General features: G+C 37.5%; 3 protein-coding genes and 1 long non-coding RNA gene across 4 annotated transcripts in view; all 4 read left to right on the plus strand.

The window, feature by feature from the left end:
* The window catches only part of LOC132157207 (uncharacterized), a 212,484-nt gene that overhangs the window by 158,074 nt on the left and 31,028 nt on the right, over positions 1-23,382 (plus strand). The gene's annotated exons all lie outside the window — the stretch shown is intronic.
* On the plus strand, positions 1,980-13,831 carry LOC132157202 (protein O-GlcNAcase-like). The gene is made up of 16 exons (XM_059566436.1): positions 1,980-2,139; positions 2,345-2,396; positions 2,514-2,611; positions 2,710-2,840; positions 2,917-3,088; positions 3,199-3,297; positions 3,380-3,664; positions 4,266-4,424; positions 4,516-5,141; positions 5,715-5,889; positions 8,813-8,898; positions 9,865-9,969; positions 11,469-11,560; positions 11,658-11,850; positions 11,986-12,145; positions 12,438-13,831. The coding sequence occupies exons 1-16, from the start codon at positions 1,980-1,982 to the stop codon at positions 12,572-12,574; spliced, it is 2,730 nt and encodes a 909-aa protein (XP_059422419.1). The 3' UTR covers positions 12,575-13,831.
* On the plus strand, positions 14,589-16,469 carry npm3 (nucleophosmin/nucleoplasmin, 3). The gene is made up of 5 exons (XM_059565537.1): positions 14,589-14,787; positions 15,018-15,103; positions 15,913-16,032; positions 16,134-16,227; positions 16,340-16,469. The coding sequence occupies exons 1-5, from the start codon at positions 14,715-14,717 to the stop codon at positions 16,447-16,449; spliced, it is 483 nt and encodes a 160-aa protein (XP_059421520.1). The 5' UTR covers positions 14,589-14,714; the 3' UTR covers positions 16,450-16,469.
* On the plus strand, positions 18,104-21,561 carry LOC132157203 (ADP-ribosylation factor-like protein 3). The gene is made up of 6 exons (XM_059566437.1): positions 18,104-18,252; positions 18,862-19,005; positions 19,195-19,311; positions 19,903-19,953; positions 20,235-20,420; positions 20,514-21,561. The coding sequence occupies exons 1-6, from the start codon at positions 18,142-18,144 to the stop codon at positions 20,565-20,567; spliced, it is 663 nt and encodes a 220-aa protein (XP_059422420.1). The 5' UTR covers positions 18,104-18,141; the 3' UTR covers positions 20,568-21,561.

A 23,382-nucleotide genomic window follows, 5' to 3' on the forward strand; every position in this document is an offset into this window, starting at 1 on the left:
TGTTCTTGTCTCTCTTCTGAGATTAAAAATCAGTGTGTCATTCTCTCTTGAACAGACCCTTGCAACATTCATGTAAATTTTGTCAATCTCGTCCAAATAAGCAACATATTGATTAGTGTATAAATAAAGGGGATTCTCATTTTACAGAAAAAAATTTGATTCATTGCATGTCATGGGTCAATTTTAGGCAGGGAGCCAGTGGTCCTTTTTGTTTGAATGAAAATCAGATGCACAGCTTTGTTGAGAATCATCTCTATTTGTGCTGGATTGAAGGCTGGTCAGGAGAGCATTGCAGTAGTCTCGATCAGTACCTTTTGATTTGATTGCTGTCTTGAGACTCCTCTTCCACATTTATGGGTGTGGACTGTAGATGGAGAGGGCTGTGCACAGAAATAAAGAGTAGACCAGAATCAGTGCTGGTGATTTTTCAGACAAGTTTCATGCTGCACTGTGACAAGCCTTACTACAATTGTCTCATGTATTCATATGTAATATGCAGATTATGGAATTTGGGTTTCTTAGTTTACCATGTTAATTTATTGCTACTCGGTACCTTAACACGTTTGCCACTGTGATGACAACAGCATGGATGGAAAGAGATGTGGCCACTTCAAATACAAACATATTTCCAGAACGTTATTTTTATAATCATAAAGATATTTTTTTTGTACTGAAAAATAATAAATCATGTTCAGCTTTTTCTCTATTTAACTAGTCTAAAATCAATCAAATAACATGCGTGGTGACGGGTGACGTCACGGACACTACGTCCATGTTTTTATACAGTCTATGGTTGAAACTAGCGCTGAAGCAATGGAACGAACCATTCACGATACATAGAGGGGTGATATCTCAAATGCAAGAGGCCAATGGCTGCTTAATGTGATCGGTAAATATACCCTAGATTAACTATTTTATCCAAAAATATATAACATTGTAAATCCTATATTGTAATGTATTTGCTATCGTGCTATTAATAATCTTTATTCATTACCGCACGTCTGCATAGAGACTTTGGACGTAAGAGATGTTCATTCCGGTTTCACAGAAAGTTACCAAGTTTAAACTAGGTTTTTAAATATAGGTCGTTTTCTACTAGCTTTTTTTTCTGAAAACACTAACCTTCTACAATACTATAATTAACACTGGGTTAAAGATGCAAACTAAAATGTTATACAACTTATAAAATACTTGGTCTTTATAATCTTTTTAATGCAAAGAGTCTCCGATAATGTCAGTGTCTCTGGTTTTGTACAGAAACGCAACAAAGTTCCTTTGTACTAATACATTTACACGTACATTTGTATAAAATGTATCCACGATTATTATAGAATGGATTAAATGAACCGGTTCCCATCCACCCTTCTTGTTCAGGCTGGACAAGAGCTAATGTTCCCGCTGCCCCTTTAAGAGCTTTACTAGAGATTTGTTTTCAGACTCGCACAAACCGTCCTTTACTGGTTCAAACCGGTTTCCTGAGTCTGCGCAGTAAGTGTAAACAGGAAGAAGAGTGCAAAATTAAACCGTGTCGACGAACGTTGCGTTACATTGATAGGAACTGTTTGAAGTCGCTATGCAGGTGTAACGTTACAGTAAGCTTAAACGACATTAATTTATGATTAGCACATGATGTAAAGAGACTCGACAAAAGTCACTAGAGAAAACATCGGGTAACGTTAATGCTCATTTGCGATACTGACATCGTTGAAACAAGGGCCCAGTTCGCTTGCTCGAGAGCGAGCAGACAGTCAAGTTTGTCCAGAAAGACTTTAACACTATGTGAATGACTGTCGTGTTTTAACGAAGAAATCTGCAGATAACGTTAATTCGTGCAGAAAATCTCCATCCGACAGAAGTCCGCTCCCTGCCGGTGACTCAATGACCTACTAACCCAGTAACGTTAGTGTTTCTGCAGAAGAAAACCTCTGGCTGACGACTAGACTGATACTTCCAACATAAATTGTTAAGCACTATTCAGAATGGTTCAGAAAGACAAAATAATCGAATCGACACTGTCAGAAAGTGAAGCCAATCCAGTGCCAAGCGAAGCTGTCGCGGATTCGCAGTGTCCCGTGGACGAGCCCAGTGTCGGGGTTGAGCGAACAGGCCGCAGGAAGTTCATCACTGGGGTGGTGGAGGGTGAGATAATTTAGACAAATCCAACGTGTGCTGCCAAATGTAAAGCATATGCAACCGTTAAAATCACTCTAATTAGTTACCTACATTGCTAGAAAACATCTCATTTTATATATTGCTTAGGTGTTGATTGACTGTGGCATCTGTGGAATATGCTGCGTTTGCCAAAAACAAAAACAAGTCTTTTCTTATTTTGTTCTCCACACAGGCTTCTATGGACGACCATGGACTATGGAACAAAGGAAAGAGCTTTTCAGGAGGTATTGTGCAAATATCCTTCCCCTTTCTGATTCAACTTGCCAGTAAATTTAATTCTGTTTCTTTTGGACAAGTTTACACACACTATTGTAATCGCTAATACTATTTTTGGGTTTCAGGCAGCAGAAATGGGGTTTGAACACCTATCTGTATGCCCCAAAAGATGACTACAAACACAGAATGTTTTGGAGAGAAATGTATTCTGTTGAGGAAGCAGGTGAATATATATATTTTTTTCATGCTCTTTTAAAAGGTACTGGTCGTTATGCTTTGTTTGGCTTAAGTTTATTAATCTAATGTCTTTTGCTTCTAAAGAACAACTCACAACTTTAATAAGTGCTGCTAAAGAGCATGGGATTGAGTTCATTTATGCCATTTCCCCTGGCCTGGACATTACGTTCTCAAATCAGAAGGAAGTGTCAACACTCAAAAGGAAGTTAGACCAGGTGAGAATGAACCTATTCGGAAGCTTATACTGTGCTTTTGTCTGTGTTTTTATGACAGTGTTTGTCTTTTGTGCAGGTCTCTCATTTTGGGTGCAAGTCCTTTGCCTTACTTTTTGATGACATTGATCATAACATCTGTCCAGCTGACAAGGAGGTATTCAGCTCCTTTGCACATGCTCAAGTGTCTATCACCAATGAGATCTTCCAATATTTGGGAGAACCTGAAATATTTGTATTTTGCCCCACAGGTAAGATGATTATTATTACTTACTAAGTAACCATGCTACTTTGTGTAATGTGAATGTATTGTTTCTATTTCATACCATCTCATAATTATTTAATGTTTCCTTGTCTTCAGAGTATTGTGGAACATTTTGTTATCCAAATGTGTCTCAATCGCCTTACCTGCGCACAGTAGGTGAAAAGCTGCTTCCTGGTATTGAGGTGCTGTGGACAGGTAAGTTGTGTTTTCATTGAGGGGACTGGAATAATAGTTTGCTCTCTTGTGGATTTTAACAATGCCTTTACGTGTTTGACAGGTCCCAAGGTAGTTTCTAAAGACATTACTGTTGAATCTATTGAAGAAGTCACAAAGATACTGAGGAGAGCTCCTGTCATCTGGGACAATATTCATGCTAATGACTACGATCAGAAGAGACTTTTCTTGGGGCCTTATAAAGGCAGGTCCACAGAACTCATCCCTCGGCTGAAGGGAGTCCTCACCAACCCCAACTGTGAATTTGAGTCTAATTTTGTGGCCATTCACACGTTAGCCACGTGGTATAAGTCTAACATGAACGGAGTGAGAAAAGATGTTGTCATGAGTAAGTATGTCTTTATGGAAACATTGTTTTTATAATACGTTTATGTTTAATATATATATATATATATATATATATATATATATCTTAAAAGGTAAGTTCACCGAAAAAAATATAATGCTCATAATTTACTCACCCTCAAGTCATTCCAAATCTGTGTGAATGTCTTTTTTCTGTTGAGCATGAACAAACATTTTCAGCTCCAATATACTTTCATTGTAAAAACAAAAAATATTTTATAAATGCACTTAAAAAAAAAAAAAAAAAGATATATCTGTGCAGCTCTTTCAGTTAGCAAATGACAATGATCCAATCAAATTCAAATGGACCTTTTTTTCCTCATTTGAGAAGCTGTCATCACAATAGGAAGGACAATTGCATTTTCCGTTTCATGCTGATTCAGTTAAGATTTTTAATGTGGTTTTATGTCCCTAGAACAGCTAATATTCTGGATTTTTGATGGATTTTTCCTTTTGAATTCTACTTAAGTCTTGATTTGGCTCATATTATTGATCAAGATTGACCTAATCCATCAACATTATATCATATTGTGTGTTTAATCTTGATTGATTGTAGCTTCATAGCTTCTGGTTTCTGTGTGTAGCGGACAGTGAAGACAGCACCGTGTCCATCCAGATAAAGTTGGAAAACGAAGGCAGTGATGAGGAGCTAGAAACAGACATCCTCTACAGCCCACAGATCGCGCTCAAGCTGGCTCTCACTGAATGGCTGAGCGAGTTTGGAGTGCCTCACCAGTACAACAGTAACTATTTTTTCTTTGTGTGATATGTTACGTGATCTTATTTGTTCTGAATTTGGTATCGTCTATCTTAACCTTTCTTTCTTTGTTGTAGGTCGGCAGGTTCCTCACAGTGGAACTAAAAGCACTTCTATAGATGTTCCTGCACTCACTGTGCCCAGTCTAGGCACTTCCACGTCAGTGACTACAGTCTTCCAACAGCCCATCATGAGTCCAACCGTGCCCCTTAGCGATGAACTGCATGTGCTTGGCAAAGAAGAGGAGGTGGAGGTGGAGAAGAAGGAGTCTGACGAAGAACCCATGGAGATGGTCGTGGAGAAACACGACGAGGTGGAAGACACTAAAAATGTCAACCAGATCCTCACAGAGATTGTCAAGGCTAAAATGACAGAAGATCTCAGACCCATGGACACAGACAAAGAGAGCATAACAGAGTCCAAGTCCCCAGAGATGTCCATTCAAGAGGATTCAGGCAGCGACATTGCACCAATGCAGACTGATGATCAGCTCAACAAGGAAGTGTTTGTTCCAGGCCCCAACGAGAAGCCAATGTTAACTACTGAGCCACTTACTCTGGAGGATCTGACCCTGCTAGCTGAACTCTTCTACCTTCCATACGAACACGGTCCCAAAGCAGTACAGATGCTGAAAGAGTTTAACTGGTTGAGAGCAAATAGCAATTATGTTAGTGTAAACTCCAAAGCAAAGGATCCAGAGAAGGTGAGCATTGTAATGTTTAAAAGCAAGTTTTTGTTTTTAAAATTGTGTTTATCTTGGCCTGGACAGTCATAAAGATATATAATTATATATTTAGAGATATAAGATTATAAGATATAAGATTCATCAATTCCTGGAAATTCTTATAATTAATGTACTTCAAATTCTTGTGTGGGATAAAAAATCCTTTTCTGATTTGTGAGATAATCATTCTTTAGAGTTTGAGCGAAATCTGCAAATTAACAGGTTCACAAATGAATCAGAATGATTCATTTGCCAATCTGAGTAGGTTTGAATGATTATTAATGGTCATAGAAATTTTGTTGGTCAAAATGTATGGGAACTCATTTAATTTGTCACTGCCTTGTTTTGGTCATGTTAAGTTAAATATGAACAAAAATGTTTGCTCAATATACTCTAGTCACAAAATGGTGGAAATGCAGTAATTATTTTCACCACATGGTGGTGCCTTTATGACTCACTTTGTAGGTAATTGCAAGTTTTTTGAAGTTGCTGAAGCAGGAGACGTTTGATGGTGTGGTTATGATAAAGGTGGTATTCCTATGTTTTACATAGGTAGCTGAATGGCAATCCAGAGCGGAAACATTTGAGGAGATGTGCTGCTCCGTCATCCAGATGTTCACCAGACTCTCCAACTCAGCCAACAGGACCATTCTTTATGACCTGTATCCCTATATCTGGGATATAAAGAGTATCGTCTCAATGGTGAAATCATTTGTTCAGTGGTTAGGTAGGTATGGCGACATCTCTTTGCTGCTTCTCAAGGCTTTTTAACCATGCTGAGCCAATGAAATACTTGAACTTTATTCAGTAGAATCCAAAAACAATGAGCACCCATTTCAATAGCCATCGATTTATAAAACGTTCAGATCTACACTTCATGCATTGCACCGTTTTACAGTGGCATTGCTAAGATTTCAGGTGCTTAAAATGCATTTCTTAACAGATGGCACAGAGCATATTTTTAGACTTGAGAGAGTGAATTAACACTTTTCTACTCAATTATAAGACCTTAGTTCTCATGCACCATATCAACAGCTTCCACATGCGCTACTGAAATTTCTTGGGCAAAGTCTGCCATTCATGGAAATTCAGTCTAGTGCACACTTGCCTTTTCTTACTTATTTTTTGTGTAAATATTGTTTTCCTCTACTGACTGGATGCTGTCCTCATTGCTAGTCAATGCCTGTCCTTCAGGCCACTCTTGATCAGGTAGAATGATTCGAACAGCTGTGGTCACAGTTGCCGATGTGGGTCCTGCTGCTTGCTGTGCATTCAGTATCATTGTGCGTTAACTTGGCAACATCTGTTGCAATCTCTTTCGATCAAGGGTGTGATCGTGAAGGAAAATAAGCCCCTAGCGCGCCGCGCATGCGATCTTGGAAAGCAAGGCGGCTGTGTAAGGCTATTCTGGTGCATCATAAATTAATACTTTGTACTTGATGGATTTTCTTTCATCATGTGTGCTGATTATGAGCATTATAGGAAGAGACTCCACAAACAACCCCAGCGTATGCTTTACTCTAACTGAACTGATCTGGTCACTACATTCCAGTGAACTGTACACAGTTCTCATGGTCCTACATACAGTTGTGCAGTCAGCGAATTGAAGGCTCTCTTATCTGAGAAGCTCTTGAGTCATTAGCCAGCCCTTTTATTTATTATGATTTTATTGAGAGACCCATCACTTACTGAGAATGCCCATGTTTGTTATCCATGTAGCTTCTGGGCATCACTACAGTACAGTTAGAGTAACGGATTCTGCTTTAAATGAGGTTTTTGTTGGAAGTTGGTTGATTAATTATAGCACCAGCATGGCCTGGGTTACCTTGGTAACCACATTTCATTTACAGGTTTCTGTCCAGCTTTATAACAAAGCAACACAGCAGGCAGCAACCAAAACTGGCATGCCACATCTAAGTTGTCATTAGCTGATGGAGGGGAAAATCAAATGTATAATCTGCCACATTAATAAGGGTGTTCTGTACAGTCTGATTTAAACATTTGGCTTGTTTTCTCAGAACACCCATAAAGGCTTTCTTTATTCGAGACGACAAATTTGATTTATTCATATTGATTTAACTGTTCTTTTAATGTAGGTTAATTTATTCGGACAGTCCCCCCTCAATATGCTTCTCAGCCTCTGTTTGCACGGACAGTCCAAATCCCAGCACATTTTCATCCAGCATTTCTACACTGTCCAAAGCAGTGCAGATGGCATTCAGTCAGCGGCTCACTGCTGTCGTGCTGAGATCAGTTACTAATTAGCTCTTTTATTGTCTTCTCCCTTCATTATGTACAGATGGAAGAATCCTCAGCACAAGTTTCTACTGCTATTGGATGGACAGTGCCTGATGTATACACAGTGCTGCGATTATCATTTTTATTTTTGAGGGGTTTATGAATAAATTTTCTTTTTCATTATGTGCATTATCAGGAGAGGAAATGCTTTGAAGTCACATTTGCGCTGCGATAGCTCAAGTGTTAGGTGTTAACCCCCTAATTCTTTTCTCTGGCAGCTCTAACATGGTTTTTGTTTCTATCAGTAGGCCCAATTGAAATGGCTCAGACCAGCTTTACCACACCAACTTAGGGGAAAATTGATACCCTTGACTCAGTCATCTAAACACACCTCCATAGTAAGACTATTAAGTTACAAAGAGAATTATCTTCTGAATAAATACATAAAAAAGAAAAAAAGAAAAGGATGTGGTAAAATTCCCCTCAGATGGTGTGTGTTGTGCGTCCAGCCATTTCACCACAGGATGTGTTTTAATTCTGATCAAATTGATTGGGATCTGCGCTGCATTTGTCTTGTTACATGACGCCGAGTCCTCATCCCCTCACATTGGTACTGTTGTTTAGCAATAACTGGGTTTCTAGTGGCAGATTAAAGCGTGTACAGTAGCAATGAAAATCACCCAATTTTATCATTATATTCTACAGGAGCATGTGCGCGTAGTGATTGGAAAGATTCAGTTGTTGCAGACTTTTGAATTAGGTTTTTATTTTGTGACTTGCCCATGAAGGGTCCAGATCTGCTCTGTCGATCATATAAGATTATATGATATGAACTATTAATCGATCAAAGAAATTGTCCACTGTGATGGCTGATGAAGAGAGCTTGATAGTCATGTGACAAGGCAGATAGGTCTAAATGTGACTTCAGAGAAAGGTTAGAATTCAGAGGGCTTAAACAGCTGAAGCTTATTTAGTACCAGCGAGTGAACTGATGACATATCACCAACAACAGGCCATCTAAAATGTAGGAAAAGTGATACAGCCAATAATTCTTAAATGTCTCTTCTCTTCAAAACAGACTAGCAGCATTATTTAGTTGAAGTGCTAGTGCTTGAGACCTTATCCTAGATTGCATCACAAACCTCACTTAATTCTAAATGCCTAAGAATCATGTCAAAATTTATGGTTTCAGTAATGCGCCCAAATCTGGCATTGCAGTCAGTGTAAGCCCTCTGTCATTGTAAGCTTAAGCTGCTTGAGCCCTAGGCAGAAGATATATGCAGTTTTCACTGTTGTTAATCATGATTTTTAAGTTATTTGGAAATAAGACACCTCTATCCTATACCCCTTCCCCCTCATTATGCCAGAAAGCCCCTCACATAATGTTCTCCGCTTGGATCTGATCTCAACAGGGTGTCGTAGTCAGTCGTCAGCACAGTTCTTAAGTGGCGACCAAGAGCCCTGGGCCTTTAGGGGCGGTCTAGCAGGAGAGTTCCAGGTATCCAATATTGAATTACCAGCAAAATGTTACACGAAGATATATTTTCATTTTTTTTTAGATGTTCATATGGTTGCGAAAGGGTATGGGTTGGTCTGTTGAAGGTGAGCTGTCAGCAGCTGCATAGAAAAGTGAAGGGGTGTTGAGAGCCATTTGGGCTTTTTAGTGAAGTGAAAACTAAAATGGGTCAGAACTAGTGTTTGGGGTGATGGCGTTTTCTAACCCAGCCTAAATTTGGATTTCTTTCAGCAACTGCCCAAATGAGATGCTGCTTTTCCCCCTGCGCTTGCGTCAGCGCAGCATGGCTAGGTTTTATTTTATGACATCTTGTTTCTTTGCAGGAAACAGCGCAAAAATTATCACCACATTTTGTCTGCGCCTGCGTCCACAACACTGCGCTTGCGTGTGCGACTGCGAACCTGCTTAAAGCTCCATGAACAAATGATTACTAATCCATAACCTCGGCATACTTAACATCTCAGAGTTATTCAGCTTTCTTAAATGGTCAGTTAAGGAAAATGTGTTTTAATCTGGAAATATTTGGTCATGGAGTTTTGCTTTGCGCGCCAGCTTCATTCTTTTCCCTACAGGAAGATCTTGCGCAGCGAAAAAGAGTGGGAAAGGAGCATCTCCTTTAGCCAGTTAAGCCTTTTTCAGACCAAGCCTGCGCAATTTTTTTTCATTTTTGTTTCTCTCAGAAAAAAAGGTGGCAATGATTTTCAGTGGTGCGTATCTTTTGCATGATGTTTACGTGCTCTTGCTGTACACTGACCTACCAGAGAAGCAAGTTTACTTGTGAAGCGATTTATTTCCATGCCGTTATTAGGCACATTCTTGTTCAGCTCCATTGTGTGAGGTCAGTTCAGCTGGAGCAGGTAAACAGCAGCCCAAGTTTCAAGTTGCAGTCACATGGTCAAATCTAGAGAGATACTAAACTGTACAATGCTTTTGCTTTGGTCTCCACAGAGACTGTTGCCAATTGATGGGGCAAATGATCTTTTCTACCAGCCACCACCACCAATGCCAACTTCCAAAATCTATACCATAAGGCCTTACTTTCCCAAAGATGAGGTAGGTTTTCTCAACACTTCTAACCACTGATATCAGCCATTTTATTTTCCATTTGCAAAAAAACTTTAGCCATTTATAAGTTCTTATTTAAAACGTAAAGTCCAGACAAGGGTCAAGTAACTAGCTAGGTGGTAACTATCTACTGTAGCCTTCTTAATTTGCTTGCACTGTGTTCTTAAGGCGTAGCTAGTAGTTCATAAGCTTTCCATTTACCCCCAATCATCCAAAAAATGCTTTCTAATTAAATAATTAAAAATGCGTTTCCACTGATACTTAAGCATGTAATACCACAGTAGTTATTTTGTAAATAACATAACATCTATGTAAATAATGAATGTAAATGAAATACAGAAACTGTACTTTAATTTTTTTATTAATAAGAGGGCAAGAAATACTAATTACAAAAAATGGGTTTGTGTTAAAGAGCAGTTCTCTCTTTTTAAAAAGGAAAGAAGTGTAAATGTACAGTACAGTACAGACCAAAAGTTTGGACACACCTTCTCATTCAAAGAGTTTTCTTTATTTTCATGACTATGAAAATTGTAGAGTCACACTGAAGGCATCAAAACTATGAATTAACACGTGGAATTATATACATAACAAAAAAGTGTGAAACAACTGAAAATATGTCATATTCTAGGTTCTTCAAAGTAGCCACCTTTTGCTTTGATTACTGCTTTGCACACTCTTGGCATTCTCTTGATGAGCTTCAAGAGGTAGTCACCTGAAATGGTCTTCCAACAGTCTTGAAGGAGTTCCCCGAGAGATGCTTAGCACTTGTTGGCCCTTTTGCCTTCTGTCTGTGGTCCAGCTCACCCCTAAACCATCTCGATTGGGTTCAGGTCCGGTGACTGTGGAGGCCAGGTCATCTGGCGCAGCACCCCATCACTCTCCTTCTTGGTCAAATAGCCCTTGATGCCTTCAGTGTGACTCTACAATTTTCATAGTCATGAAAACAAAGAAAACTCTTTGAATGAGAAGGTGTGTCCAAACTTTTGGTCTGTACTGTATATCTATTGGATTTAAATAAGTTAGGTAAAATATGAGCATTGCATTAATGATGCAATTCCATCAATTTGTTGTTTTTTCAAGCTTATCACCAGGCTTCTATAAATATTTAATTTATACTTAGAGTTGCATTCAAATAAGTTTATTTAATGGTGCAACGCAAAATCAAAATCACACAGCTGTGCAGCCGGCCCTAAAATGTTAATTTTGTTCTTTATGTTGAGGACATGACTTGTCTACGGTATGCTGTCTGTAGTATGAAAACTCTGTAGATGCTCTGTCTAAATAAAACGTTGCTGTTGGCTGCTTGAATTCCCAGCTGAGGTGTCCCAGTTTAAGCTGTGCTTTTAGGTTTATTTGCAGCACATCTGAAGCATTCTGCTGAAACAGCAGTCTGGTCCACCTGTTAGTCCTTAGAGGGCTTGCACTTTGTGGAATGAAAGCTGTCAGATGCCTTCACACACTGCATCTCTCTCACTCTCTGTCCTCAGTCTGCTGTCTACAAGATCTGCAAAGAGATGTTCACTGAGGGCTGTGACGGTATCTCTTTCTCAGATGAGTCACCAGACCTTATTGGAGACAGGTGTGCTTTTAGCTTCCACTTTGTTTAGTCACATTAATGTATTGTGGGTGCTTGATTAATAACGTGAACTTTTTTACCATCTTCTTTCTCATTGCAGGTTAGTGGGAGGTTTCCTGACGCTCAGCCCAGACTATGGGTTTGTGCTTGAGGATGAGGAAGATATCTGTGGCTATGCTCTGGGCACTTTGGATGTCAAACCTTTTGTGAAGAAATGCAAGATGAGTTGGATTCCATTCATGCAGGAGAAATACAACAAGCCAGACACAGAGAAGGACCTGTCAGAAGCTGAGGTTAGCATGTCATGTCTTCATATAATTCTATTTATGGAACAATTTATTAACTTCAATAAAATCTGACATATATATATATATATATACAGCAACTGTACAGAAACTTGTAATGTTTAATAATGTTTTCCTCTATAGAAAATGATGCTAAGTTTCCATGAGGAGGAGGAAGGCTTACCAGAATCATTCCTCAGTAACTTCCCATCACTCATTAAAGTGGACATTCACGCAAAGGTTACTGACCCCAGTGTTGCCAAAAGCATGATGGGATGTCTCCTCTCATCATTGAAAGCCAATGGTAGGCAAAGTTTGGTTGTGTGGCATGTGCTTTTATTTAACATGATACATTATTCATTGTTATAGTAATAACATTGTTATTACATGGAGTACTGGTAATTAAATACATTGTACATTAAAGCTGCTTTTAAATTGTGTGATCTTCCCTCTCTTGCCACACTTGACTTTGACTTTAGTAAGCAGTGTTTATAGTTCATACATTTCGGATGTTAACATGTTAAAGGACATGAAAAGCTACAGTGATTTGTTTAAATTCTTTGTTTCATATGCATCTTTTCCTCATTGGTTGTCAGGTTCACATGGTGCTTTCTGTGAGGTCCGCCAGATGGACAAACGGATGTTGGACTTTTATAGCAAACTGGGCTGCTTTGAAGTGGCCAAAATGGAGGGATTCCCAAAAGATGTTATAATTATGGGGAGGAGTTTGTGAATCTGAGCTGCTGAAAAAAAAAAAAAAAGTACAGCGGGAGCCTTCCAGAAATTGCACAAAGCTTCTGCCCCAACACGCTACCTGTTCATGTGACTATCACAAGTTTTGTAATGGCAACTCTGGTGACTTTAGCTTCATTCACATCATATGTCAAATCCACCTCTAGAAATTTAGGTGCTGTTAATTCACTTTGCCAGTGCGTGGTGGAAGTTTGAAAGTGGGTGTACACACATGCACACATTGGTGTGTTCAGAAATGGAAAAATAATTGAAGTGGCTTTGCAAGGTTAATTCAGGACGCATGAGTAACTTTGAGTTTTTTCTGGTGTACCGTTTGCTTGAGTTGGCCATTGAACCCACTAAATCTCTAAGATATGGCTGAGTTGCAGTTTGTGTTCAGAATATGTGCATGTTTAAGTTAACGTCTAGTTTCTAGACTGAAAACTTGCCATTACTTGACAGGAGACATCTTCACTTTGCTGTTTTTAATATTTCATTTCAGTGCTTTATATGTTCAAAGCAATAATCTAGAAGGACTTCATAACTTTGTTTTTGCTTTCTAGGACATACATTTCCAGATTCAAACTGTGTCTGTGAGCTCTCTTATGGAGAACACAACAGGCTAAAGCTATCCTTTGAGGTTTGGGATGCTGCTCTATTATTTAGAAAAGAAAAAAACTGAAATTGAACTTTGAGCAGGCAGAAGTAAATTCAGATCAAATCTGTTGTCTTTAAGACCGCATGGGGTACTTTTGTGTAAACCTTTAGCATGTGTATCTTTTAGGTGTACAATTTTTTATTTTTTACAAAAACACCTTTTGGCTCTTGCCCTTCTCTGGAATATATTTGAGGGTAATGAAAAGTAATTTCCTACAGTTCTTACTTTGTTTAAAATGGTAAATGATACAATTCTAAGACACAATGGGGTTGCATTATAATTCTGAGATGCTTATGTTTAACAAAAGAAAAAGAAGTACAATTTGTATTGTAAACCTCAAGACCAATGCCCTGACACTAATCAAAGTGAAAACTGAAAATAAATGCTGGTACATTAGTGAATTATCATTAAAATACCAGAGATATTTATTTTTCTTATGCCTGAAGAGAATAACTTTGCTTGTTCTTAAATGACCGTCTTCCTCTTTATCAGTATATTTAAAAATCCCTACAGTTGAAGTCCGCTCTGCATTATAAGTGCTAGGATTGTTTTCCTGAATGTAGGTGCGAAAGAAACTCTGTATTTACTCCCTTTTTTTAACCAACGTTACTAACAGTTTTTTTTTTATTATTATTTTTATTTTTTGTATTGTATTGTGCTATATTCTGAAAAACTAAATGAGCACAAAAGGCTCCTGCAGATTTCCATGTGTAATGTTTAAAATGCCTGGGTTAAAGAAAAATGTAAATAGTTTTGTGCATGTGGGCCAACAGGTTTGTGGTGTTTTTTTTTTCTTCACCCAATTTAAGGGAAATTTGTACCAAAAAATGGCTATTGGTTATCTCTACATGGACTGTTGCCCCATTTTATTTTTGTTGATCACATCCAATGTAAAGGGCTTTTCTTTTTTAAGGTCATATCCAATGTATATATTTAAAAAATGAAAACCTTTCTGTACTTTGATGTAATTATGATTCTGTAAATGTAATATAGTTGTAATTTCTGTAAGAGACGTATGTAGTTAAAATGGCTATTAAAATGTTAAATAGAAAAGGAAAAAAAAATCAGTGGTTAGTGAGTTAAATGAAAAATGTTTGTCATGGCTTTATTAAAACTTTGCAGGTGGTTTAAATTGTATAAAAAAAATTAAACAATCCAAATTTTATTGCATGCTAGTATATGTAATTAACTGTACTGGAGGGTAAGCTAAAACGAATAAATGACTTTCAAAACATAAACCACATCAACGAGGACAAATCAAAGTGGTATTAAGAATTGTAAAAACATCTTTATTATTAAGATATTGTGCCAAATTAGTAAAAAAAAAAAGACAAAAGACTAGCCCAATTCCGTGTCCATGTTGATGACGTCTTGATTCTTGCGACGGTTTTTGTGTACTCGTCACATGTGTTTTGAAAACGCGACCTGCACTGTAGATTTTATAGCCTGTATTAAAAGTGATTTTAGTAGCATATGAACAATTATGTCGTTTGTGGAGGACGAAGTATCAAGCAGTGGAATGGACTCGCGCTCGCGGTTGGAAAGCTATGTGTTCAGTAAGATCAACAGTGGCGAGCTGCATGTTTTGTACTTTTGCTAACACGTGGGACAACGACAATTGTCTTTCCTTGTAATTGTAGCCAATGGTGTTTAACATTCATTAAAAGAACCCTGGGTCACTGTGCATGAATATATAGTTCAAACGCCGTCGTTTTCTATAATTCCATTAATTTATGCATTTAAATTATATAAAGCTATTTAATATTGTGGTTTTGGATTCATTTAGGTTGCCAGTTGTCTTCTGAAGTTCCATTTTACACATTTCAAGCAGATGAAGATGACGATGTGGAACATTTTCTCGAGCTTAGAACGGTTCGTAGACTGTTTTGTTACAAGAACAGTCCGCTTATGTTGTTTTAAAACTGAATGGTGACTGCCGTGTTCTACGAACAAACAAACAAATAATTTGGGTTTAATACGGAGGTGAAATAATTATATATTTTTTATTTCTGCCTGAATAATGCTTTTAAATCAGTATGAAATTGAAATGCACCCTATCAATTATTTTATAAATGCATATTATAGATATGAATATTTTAACAATTGAACTGTGCATGTTTGTTTATTTAGACCTTTTTAAATATTTAATCAAAGTGTTCTAACTTTGATCTTCTGGTGAAATTACTGACTTCTTTCTGGTGACATGTGCAGGACTTCTTCAATCACTTAAATTAAATTAAATGTATGCATTTAGCAGACGCTTTTATCCAAAGTGACTTACATTGCATTCAGGCTAACATTTTTTTTTACCTAACATTTGTTCATCAGTCATTTAAAGATGTTTGCAGATTCTAAAAAATATTGCAGGCAAAAAAGATTCATTGTCTATTGTCCATAGACTAGAACAATGAAGCACAGCTCACACCAAAGTCACTTTCAAACCAAAACAGCTTTCTGACAGTGGAAGCAGTGAATCCATGTGACCAGCTTGAATATGTAGATGTCACATTAAACTGCCTCCACTTTCTCAAAATCCAGTGAACAACCGATGAATAGAACCAGGTCCCTGTCCTATATTATTACTTTTCTGATGGATGTCACAGTATAGAAGAAAGGATCTGTAGCTGCTTGATGATCTGCTTTTAAAAGCATAACTATTTACATTTCTCCCAAACCATTAGATTTGTCTGGGTGACGGTGCCAAAGAGGAGAATAATGTTGTGGAAGTGACTGCTATGAATCACCAAGGAAAGAAAATATCAGTGCCTGTAGCTAATCTCAACATTTCCTGCCTGCCTATGGTAATGCAACATATTTCTGAGTTCCTTTTTTTCAATTCTGCTGTTGTACATTATAAATGTTCCAACATATTGCAAGTTTTGAAATCAGTTTTCTTACTCAGGTGAACCTCGGGGAGTTTGAGTTGATGGCTCCTGTCACACTACGCCTGAAGTCTGGAACTGGACCAGTGACCGTCAGTGGGTTACATTTAGTTGGTGAGGAATACAACACTGTTTCGCGAGCACACAGTAGTTCTTTGTCACAAAATTGCAAAGCTGTTTTATCTTTTGTTTTGAAAATGAATTATGCTAATAAATTCTCCTTCAGCCACAGAGAATGAAGGGTCTGAATTATCAGATGAAGATGATGACGATGATGATGTCAGTGAGGAGGAAATGCCCTCAATCAAACCAGCCAAGAAAAAGCAGAAAGCTTAATTAGAGATGTTTACACCAGACCTTTATGTTTTATCCAGTATTAGACTTAATGATCTACTATGAGATGTGACGAAGAGTGATTAGGAATTTAATGGAAATTTGTACTTACAGATATGGTTGCAAGTGTTAAATAGAAAGGTTAAAGCCTCATTACAACCAGATCCATGAACATCCATGTTACTTATGTGTATGTAAGTAACTGCCAACATCAAACTTCCGACTCACTCTCAGTTCAGGGACTGAGAATTCACAAACAGTCCTGTTCCCACTGAGGCCTTAAGTGAGGCACTTGACGCCAGGTTGATTCCAGAAGAACGGTCCTTGTAACATACTGTGAAATGATATAGACAGTGACGGCCTGTCACTCATCTGCCTTTAGGGAAAACACCAGCATTCTTCTCTACAGATATTCCTCTCATACTGCTTTGTTTGAATTTTTATTTTTTTTGGCAATCAGGGTTTTTATATCCTAGTCCCTTTTTGAAGGACTGATTTGAATTGAATGAATTTTTGCATGGTGCATTTTATGTCGAGATCAGTCTAGAAGGAATTGCCATGGTTGCCTTTTTTGTATTTTCACAGATTTGTTTACAGATTCTGTAAATAAAATTAGTTGTTTTAGTAGAATCAGTTCAATTGTTTCATTTTTAAAAGCTGACTTTATAACTGGTTTGGTAGATTTGGTTCTGTAGCACTGATGTTGAAAGCTGTAATAACAATTTCTGTGTTTGGTGCAATTACATCAGCTGTCTGAAAAAAACAGAGAGTTATCATTATCATGATATTGTACAGAATGAACATTCTCAATAATTTGATAATAATTATATACAAAATTTGACAATCAGAAGGGCAATGTGATCACAATAAACCCATGAAGGTATACATTCGGACAAGATGTTCTACGTTAAAAAAAAAAAAAAAAATTTTTTTTTTTACGCACCAGATATATTTTTTCTTTTTCTTTTTTTATTAGTGCGTGCAGGACACTAGTTCATTTATATAAACGAGGAGAGCAAAATAAAGTAAACTGACATATACCCAAAAATTCTTCATACAGTGGGCTACCAGGAAAAATGTGGGCCCAAAAGATTTCAGACACTTTGACCTGACAATGTTTTCCTTAAGTGTTTTTTCTTTAATTGCTAATGTGACCTTTTTACACAGACTGAACAAAATTAAGCATAGCTTGGTAATTGAAATTGGTGAATTGTAAATTGGTATTATCTAATTGTGTACACAGCTAACAGCTATTCATCTTAATTCATAACCGTTATCTGACATTATCAAGATGAATTTTTTCTGACAGTTTAACTCTGAGTTCTTATGTTTTATCACCTTTTTCTAAACTATAGTAAATAAACAAAAAAATAAATTTAAACTGATAAGGTGAGAAATGTTGAAGGTGTCCGAATAAATTTTGTTTTGACTTTATATAATCGCTGAACACATCTAATTATACATTATTTTTGTCCTTTCCCTTTTAAATTTCTGCTGTTTACTGAATTGTTAGCGTTTCATAATTCTATTATTTGTAATTTGACTCTTTAATAGGGTCTATTGTGACAACTTGCCCTATATAGAGTTAGTAGTAAGTTTTTCTTGGGCAGTAACGGTGAGAATGTTCAGTGGCTGTAGTAAATGTAGTCAGACGTGACTTTAATTGACTTTGAAACCCGACCAGAGGAATGTTCAATGTTCACGAACAAACGCTGCTCCTTTAAAACGACGCCGACGGACGGTGACGTCACTGAGCTCCCCCTAGTAACCCTCTTCGGCGTCTCGGAAGATTCCTGGAGAAAGATGGTGAGAAGTTCTCTGCTTGTAGTCATGTCTTTGTGTGTTTTATAACGAGTTACGCGTCATTTATCGGAACTGGGAGCGTGTAGTCTGGATCATTAGCAGCAGTAAGTTAGTGGGTTTCCTGTAGGAGTGAAACCTGATGGCTCAGCAGCGCTAAGGCTGTAATTTTCGCCCCGCTAACGTTACTTATTTCCCCGAAGCAGGAATGATTTCACTTAGTCAGACAATTTAGATATTATGTTAATTACAGTAAACGAAACACAACTCCGAAAACCGGCGTTCCTGCCTCTTTTTCCAATGACTTATATACGTAAAATTCATATTTAATAAACAATTCTGAAATTATGGTGTTAAAACGACCAAATCATTCAAGTAAATTTAAAGTATAAAGTGACAGTGAATGGTGACTGAGGCTGTTATTTTAACATCCCCTTTTGTGCTGCATTTTGTATTTAACAATCATCTGAATAATATAATATCTTATTTGTTTTTTTAATACCTTCTTATAGAAGGTTATAAAAAGAGTTTATTTCTCACAAACATCCTCACAGTGTCACTGTCATTGCTGTCTTGTTTAAAATCTGGTTATTAAGCAGATTATGTTTATTCCAGGGTTTGTTGTCGATTCTTAGAAAACTGAAGAGTGCCCCAGACCAGGAGGTACGCATTCTGCTCCTCGGATTAGACAACGGTGGAAAGACAACACTTCTCAAACAGCTCGCCTCTGAGGATATCAGTCACATCACCCCAACACAGGTAACACACAGAAGGAAGCTACTAGAAATGATCTCTTCTTTTGCAGAAATTACAAATTTCCCTGTAAAAAAGTTTATTATCATTGTTTTTATATAGTAATCCTGTAAGTGCTTCTGCATTTATTTTGGTCTTGCTCTTTAGCACAGCACAGTCTTGCCCAGTTGCTTTTAATTCTTCTGTCCTTGCCAGGGCTTTAACATTAAGAGCGTGCAGTCTCAGGGCTTCAAACTAAATGTCTGGGACATTGGAGGCCAGAGGAAGATAAGGCCGTACTGGAGAAACTACTTTGAAAATACAGACATGCTCGTGAGTGTTTCTTAAGAGATTTGTGTTCATGAGTTGTGCATAGCCAGACCACTGAACAAATTGTCCATTTATAGTTCATTTATTCTCATATACACTACTGTTCTAAAGTTCGGGGCAGATTTTTAATAAAGATGTCGCTTATGCTCACTCAGGTTGCTATATTACATCAAAAATAGAGCTAAAGATTATATTATGATATTATTACAATTTGAAATAATTGTGTATTTTAGTCTAAATTTAAAATGTAATTTATCACTGATGGCAAATCTTAATTTTTTGCATTATTCCATGTTGCATATTATTCTAATATGCTGATTTGCTTCTCAAGAAACATTTTTTATTAGCAAATGTTGAAAACGCTGCTTAACGTTTTTGGGGAAAACCGTAATACATTTCTTTATTGATTTCAAAACAATGTGTATATGAAAAGGAACTCTTTTATATTATAAATATCTTTTTACTGTCACTTTTGATCTTTTTAATGCAAGTATAAAATTAAAAAGTACTGCCGCAAAGTATTTGAACAGTAGTGTATTTATATTTTTTGGGTAAGTAATATGTCCTATATTGTCATTATTTTTTGTTTTTCAGATTTATGTCATAGACAGTGCAGACAGGAAGCGATTTGAGGAAACGGGGCAGGTATATATAGAAAATACGTTTATTATTGCTTGTCATGTTTGTGTGTGTGCATCCAAGTCCTCTGCAGGATATTACTCAGACTATGTGGCTTCACACTTTCTCAGGTTTTGCTAAATTTTCCAGCTTAGTTCAGTTCACTGCAGCATTGATATTTTAAACTGATTTGAAGTGAAACGCTACTAGATGGCTCCAAAGAAATGTGTAAGCATATACTTGATCTTGATATGCAAGTACTAAAAGTATTTGAATGAGCTATTTTAAATGGTTCGTGTGATGTGCAGGAGTTGGCCGAGCTGCTGGAAGAGGAGAAACTTAGTGGGGTATCTGTTTTAATCTTTGCAAATAAGCAAGATCTGCTGACTGCTGCTCCGGCCTCTGAGATCGCAGAGGGACTGAATCTGCACACCATTCGGGACCGCATGTGGCAAATTCAGTCCTGCTCGGCACTTACAGGAGAAGGAGTCGAGGTGAGTCATCGGCCTTCTTTTATTTACCCATGCATTTGTTTTGGACCTTCCCATCAGAGATTGGTTTGCACTTAAAATGCTTCCTTCTTTCAGGATGGCATGAACTGGGTCTGCAAGAATGTTACAGCAAAGAAGAAAAAGCAGTGAGTCTAGTGTATTTTTCTACAGCCATTCAGGGAATGTGAAAAGCAAGCTTTGTGGACTGTGTGGATTCCCTACCAGCTCTTTCAGGTTAAAGGGATATGAGGAGGTTCAGAGAGCCTTTTCTTTTTTTCTTCTCTGAACCACCTCAGCCACTGCCTCAATTCCTCCGTCATCGGTCTGACTCACAATCACTTCATAAACACTGTGCAACAGCATGATACTCGGAATGAATTTGATTTATAATGTCCAGTCTACCACTGAAGTGTTTTTGCATTATTATTATTATTATTATTATTATTATTTAGTCTGTTTGATCTTGGAATCTGTTTCAATATCTTGAATTTTTATGATTTATTGCTTTTAGATGTTTTACACTGTGCTAGATTTTTTTTTCTTGCATAGCCCGTGTTATTTGACTGGCTTGAACCAAAGTGTTATGAAAGCCAAGTTCTTAAATATACACTTTACTGTGGGATGAGTGCTTGTAACATGTTTAGCCAACTTAAGCATCTGGCTGTGGCAGTGGAGAGGTTCTTTCTTTATGAGGACGTGAGATTGAGAGCAGTACATTCACATGAAGCCACCTGTAAAAGTCAGAAGACTGAAGCACCATATCAGCAGCACAGATGCTCTTGTCATAAACAGGAAATCAGAAGATGGCATTTATGACCTCTTGATAATTTGGATTTTTCTTTTGTGACAAAATCATAGGAGTAAAACAGGCCATTTTAAGAGGTGTGTCTATTTCCTGCATGTTCTACTCAATAGTTTTTAGGAATGTGGGAGGGTGTTTGCTGGATGTTAGGATGAATAATGACTCCTGCTTTCAGAACATTATTTCAGTTAATCAAACTTATACTTCTCGTTGTTATCATTCTATCATTTTTCTCTCTTACAAAACAATACATTAGAATTTATGAGTAGAAATATATTTTTAAAAAAATGTCTACAACATGAAAATGAAATATTTCTCATTTGCATTGTCTTATTTTCAACACTTAGGCTTTAATTATGTCCATAAATGTTTTTGTATGTCTGTATGAAGGGGCAAATTTAATGGAGAAAGTCAAATTAGTAATTTCAAATTAGTAAAGTCTTAAGCCCAAAACACACTGCATGATTTTAGCAATCCTATAAGATCACTGCATGTCAAACTGTGCTACATTGATCTAATAAACTTGGCTTCAACGTGTGTAGACTGTACGATGATGACATCTATTGACTACAAAAGAATAAGCTTCGTCAGCATGGCTAGTGGTAAACAAAAAAAAGCATGATGAATAACGCTTCATTAACGTGTGTGGCAGAGGCTGTACATTCTCATTCAACAGGGATTTTTCCCTCAAAAAAAATAAATAAATAAATGTTGTCATTATTACTCCAAACCATAGTTCCAAACCCATAAAACCTTAGTTCATCTTCGGAAAAAAATTAAGATATTTTTGATGAAATCTTTAAGAGTTTTCTGACTCCTCATTGAACGCAGTGCACGAAGCTACCATGTGTCCTGGTGGTAGTTCAGTAACGTTGTGTCTACAGTAACTACTGTCGTGAGTGCTGTCGAAATCTGACACTGGATAAAGTCGTTATTTTAGTATTTTTTGCACACAAAGGGTATTCACATTGGTTCATAAAATTACAGCTGAACCACTGATATCACATGGGCTATTTTAAGAATGTCATTACTACCTTTCTGAGCCTTGAATGAATCTCAATGTAAAGAGACCTGCAATTACCATATGTGAGCAGCATCCACTGTGTGTGATTTAATTTACATATGAAACACTGTCAGCGTCAAATTAAGTCGGCACAATGCAGGATTCAGGAACACATGAAATTTTCCAGTCATTTCATTTCCTGGCTGTAATTTCCGGTTACAGAGACAGGAAGGTGGCTTGCTTAAACTACAACTTAAAACCAAAGGAGACGGGGCTAGTTTTCACATGGGAAAAGCTTTAATAGTTTTGTGAATTCTGTTCACCAAACTTAGTTGACATCTTTCTGTCTGCCTGTTGTCATTATATATATCTATTGTTACAGTGATCATCTGTGTGGAGGCAGATGTGGGCAGGTGGTATGACCCTGACCTTGTGTTCACTGAGGGTCTCCTCCCCCTCAGGGGGCGGAGCTAATGTCACACCTCCATCAAACCCTGCGTTGCCATGGCAGCTGCTTCAGCTGCTTTATGGTCATGTCAGAACTGTTAAATGTGTGGAGACCTGCTGTTCCATAAATGTGTAAAGGCACTGCCCGCTTTTCTCTGGAATAACTAATAGATATTGATTCCTTATTCTTGGTAACTGAAATGCATAAGCTTACTTGGAAATCCAATGCATGATTGACAGACAAAGCACTCAGAGATGGTGTGGGTTCACAAAAGAACTCATTCCTCAGAGTATACATTCACTCAACTCCTTGCTTGGCCCAGTCTTCAGTCCAAGCACTCAGCAAACACTGCACTCTTAAAACAAAGAGACACGGGATGGGCTTCAATGCATGGGGACTGTCAGCACCTTCCTTCACAAATCAGTGAGCAACAGACATTGGCTGATTTTTTGGTTTGTCCCCTGAATGACACTGAACTGTAATTCTCTACAGAGGCCACCTGGCCTGTGAAGGACATGGTGATGAGGTGCGTCAGCTGCAGATGAAGCCAACCCACAGACTTCTGATTCCACTTTCTAGATTAAAACAATTAACTTAATATTGAGTTACAAACCTGTTTAAAATTCAGTATTTTGTTATGCTGAAGAAAAGAAAAATGTCATCTTCAATCCTTTATACTTTTCTTTATCATGTTTTAACTATTTTAACTTTT

Source organism: Carassius carassius, chromosome 14 (genome assembly GCF_963082965.1).
Source record: "Carassius carassius chromosome 14, fCarCar2.1, whole genome shotgun sequence".
In the NCBI taxonomy this organism is placed as follows: domain Eukaryota; kingdom Metazoa; phylum Chordata; class Actinopteri; order Cypriniformes; family Cyprinidae; genus Carassius; species Carassius carassius.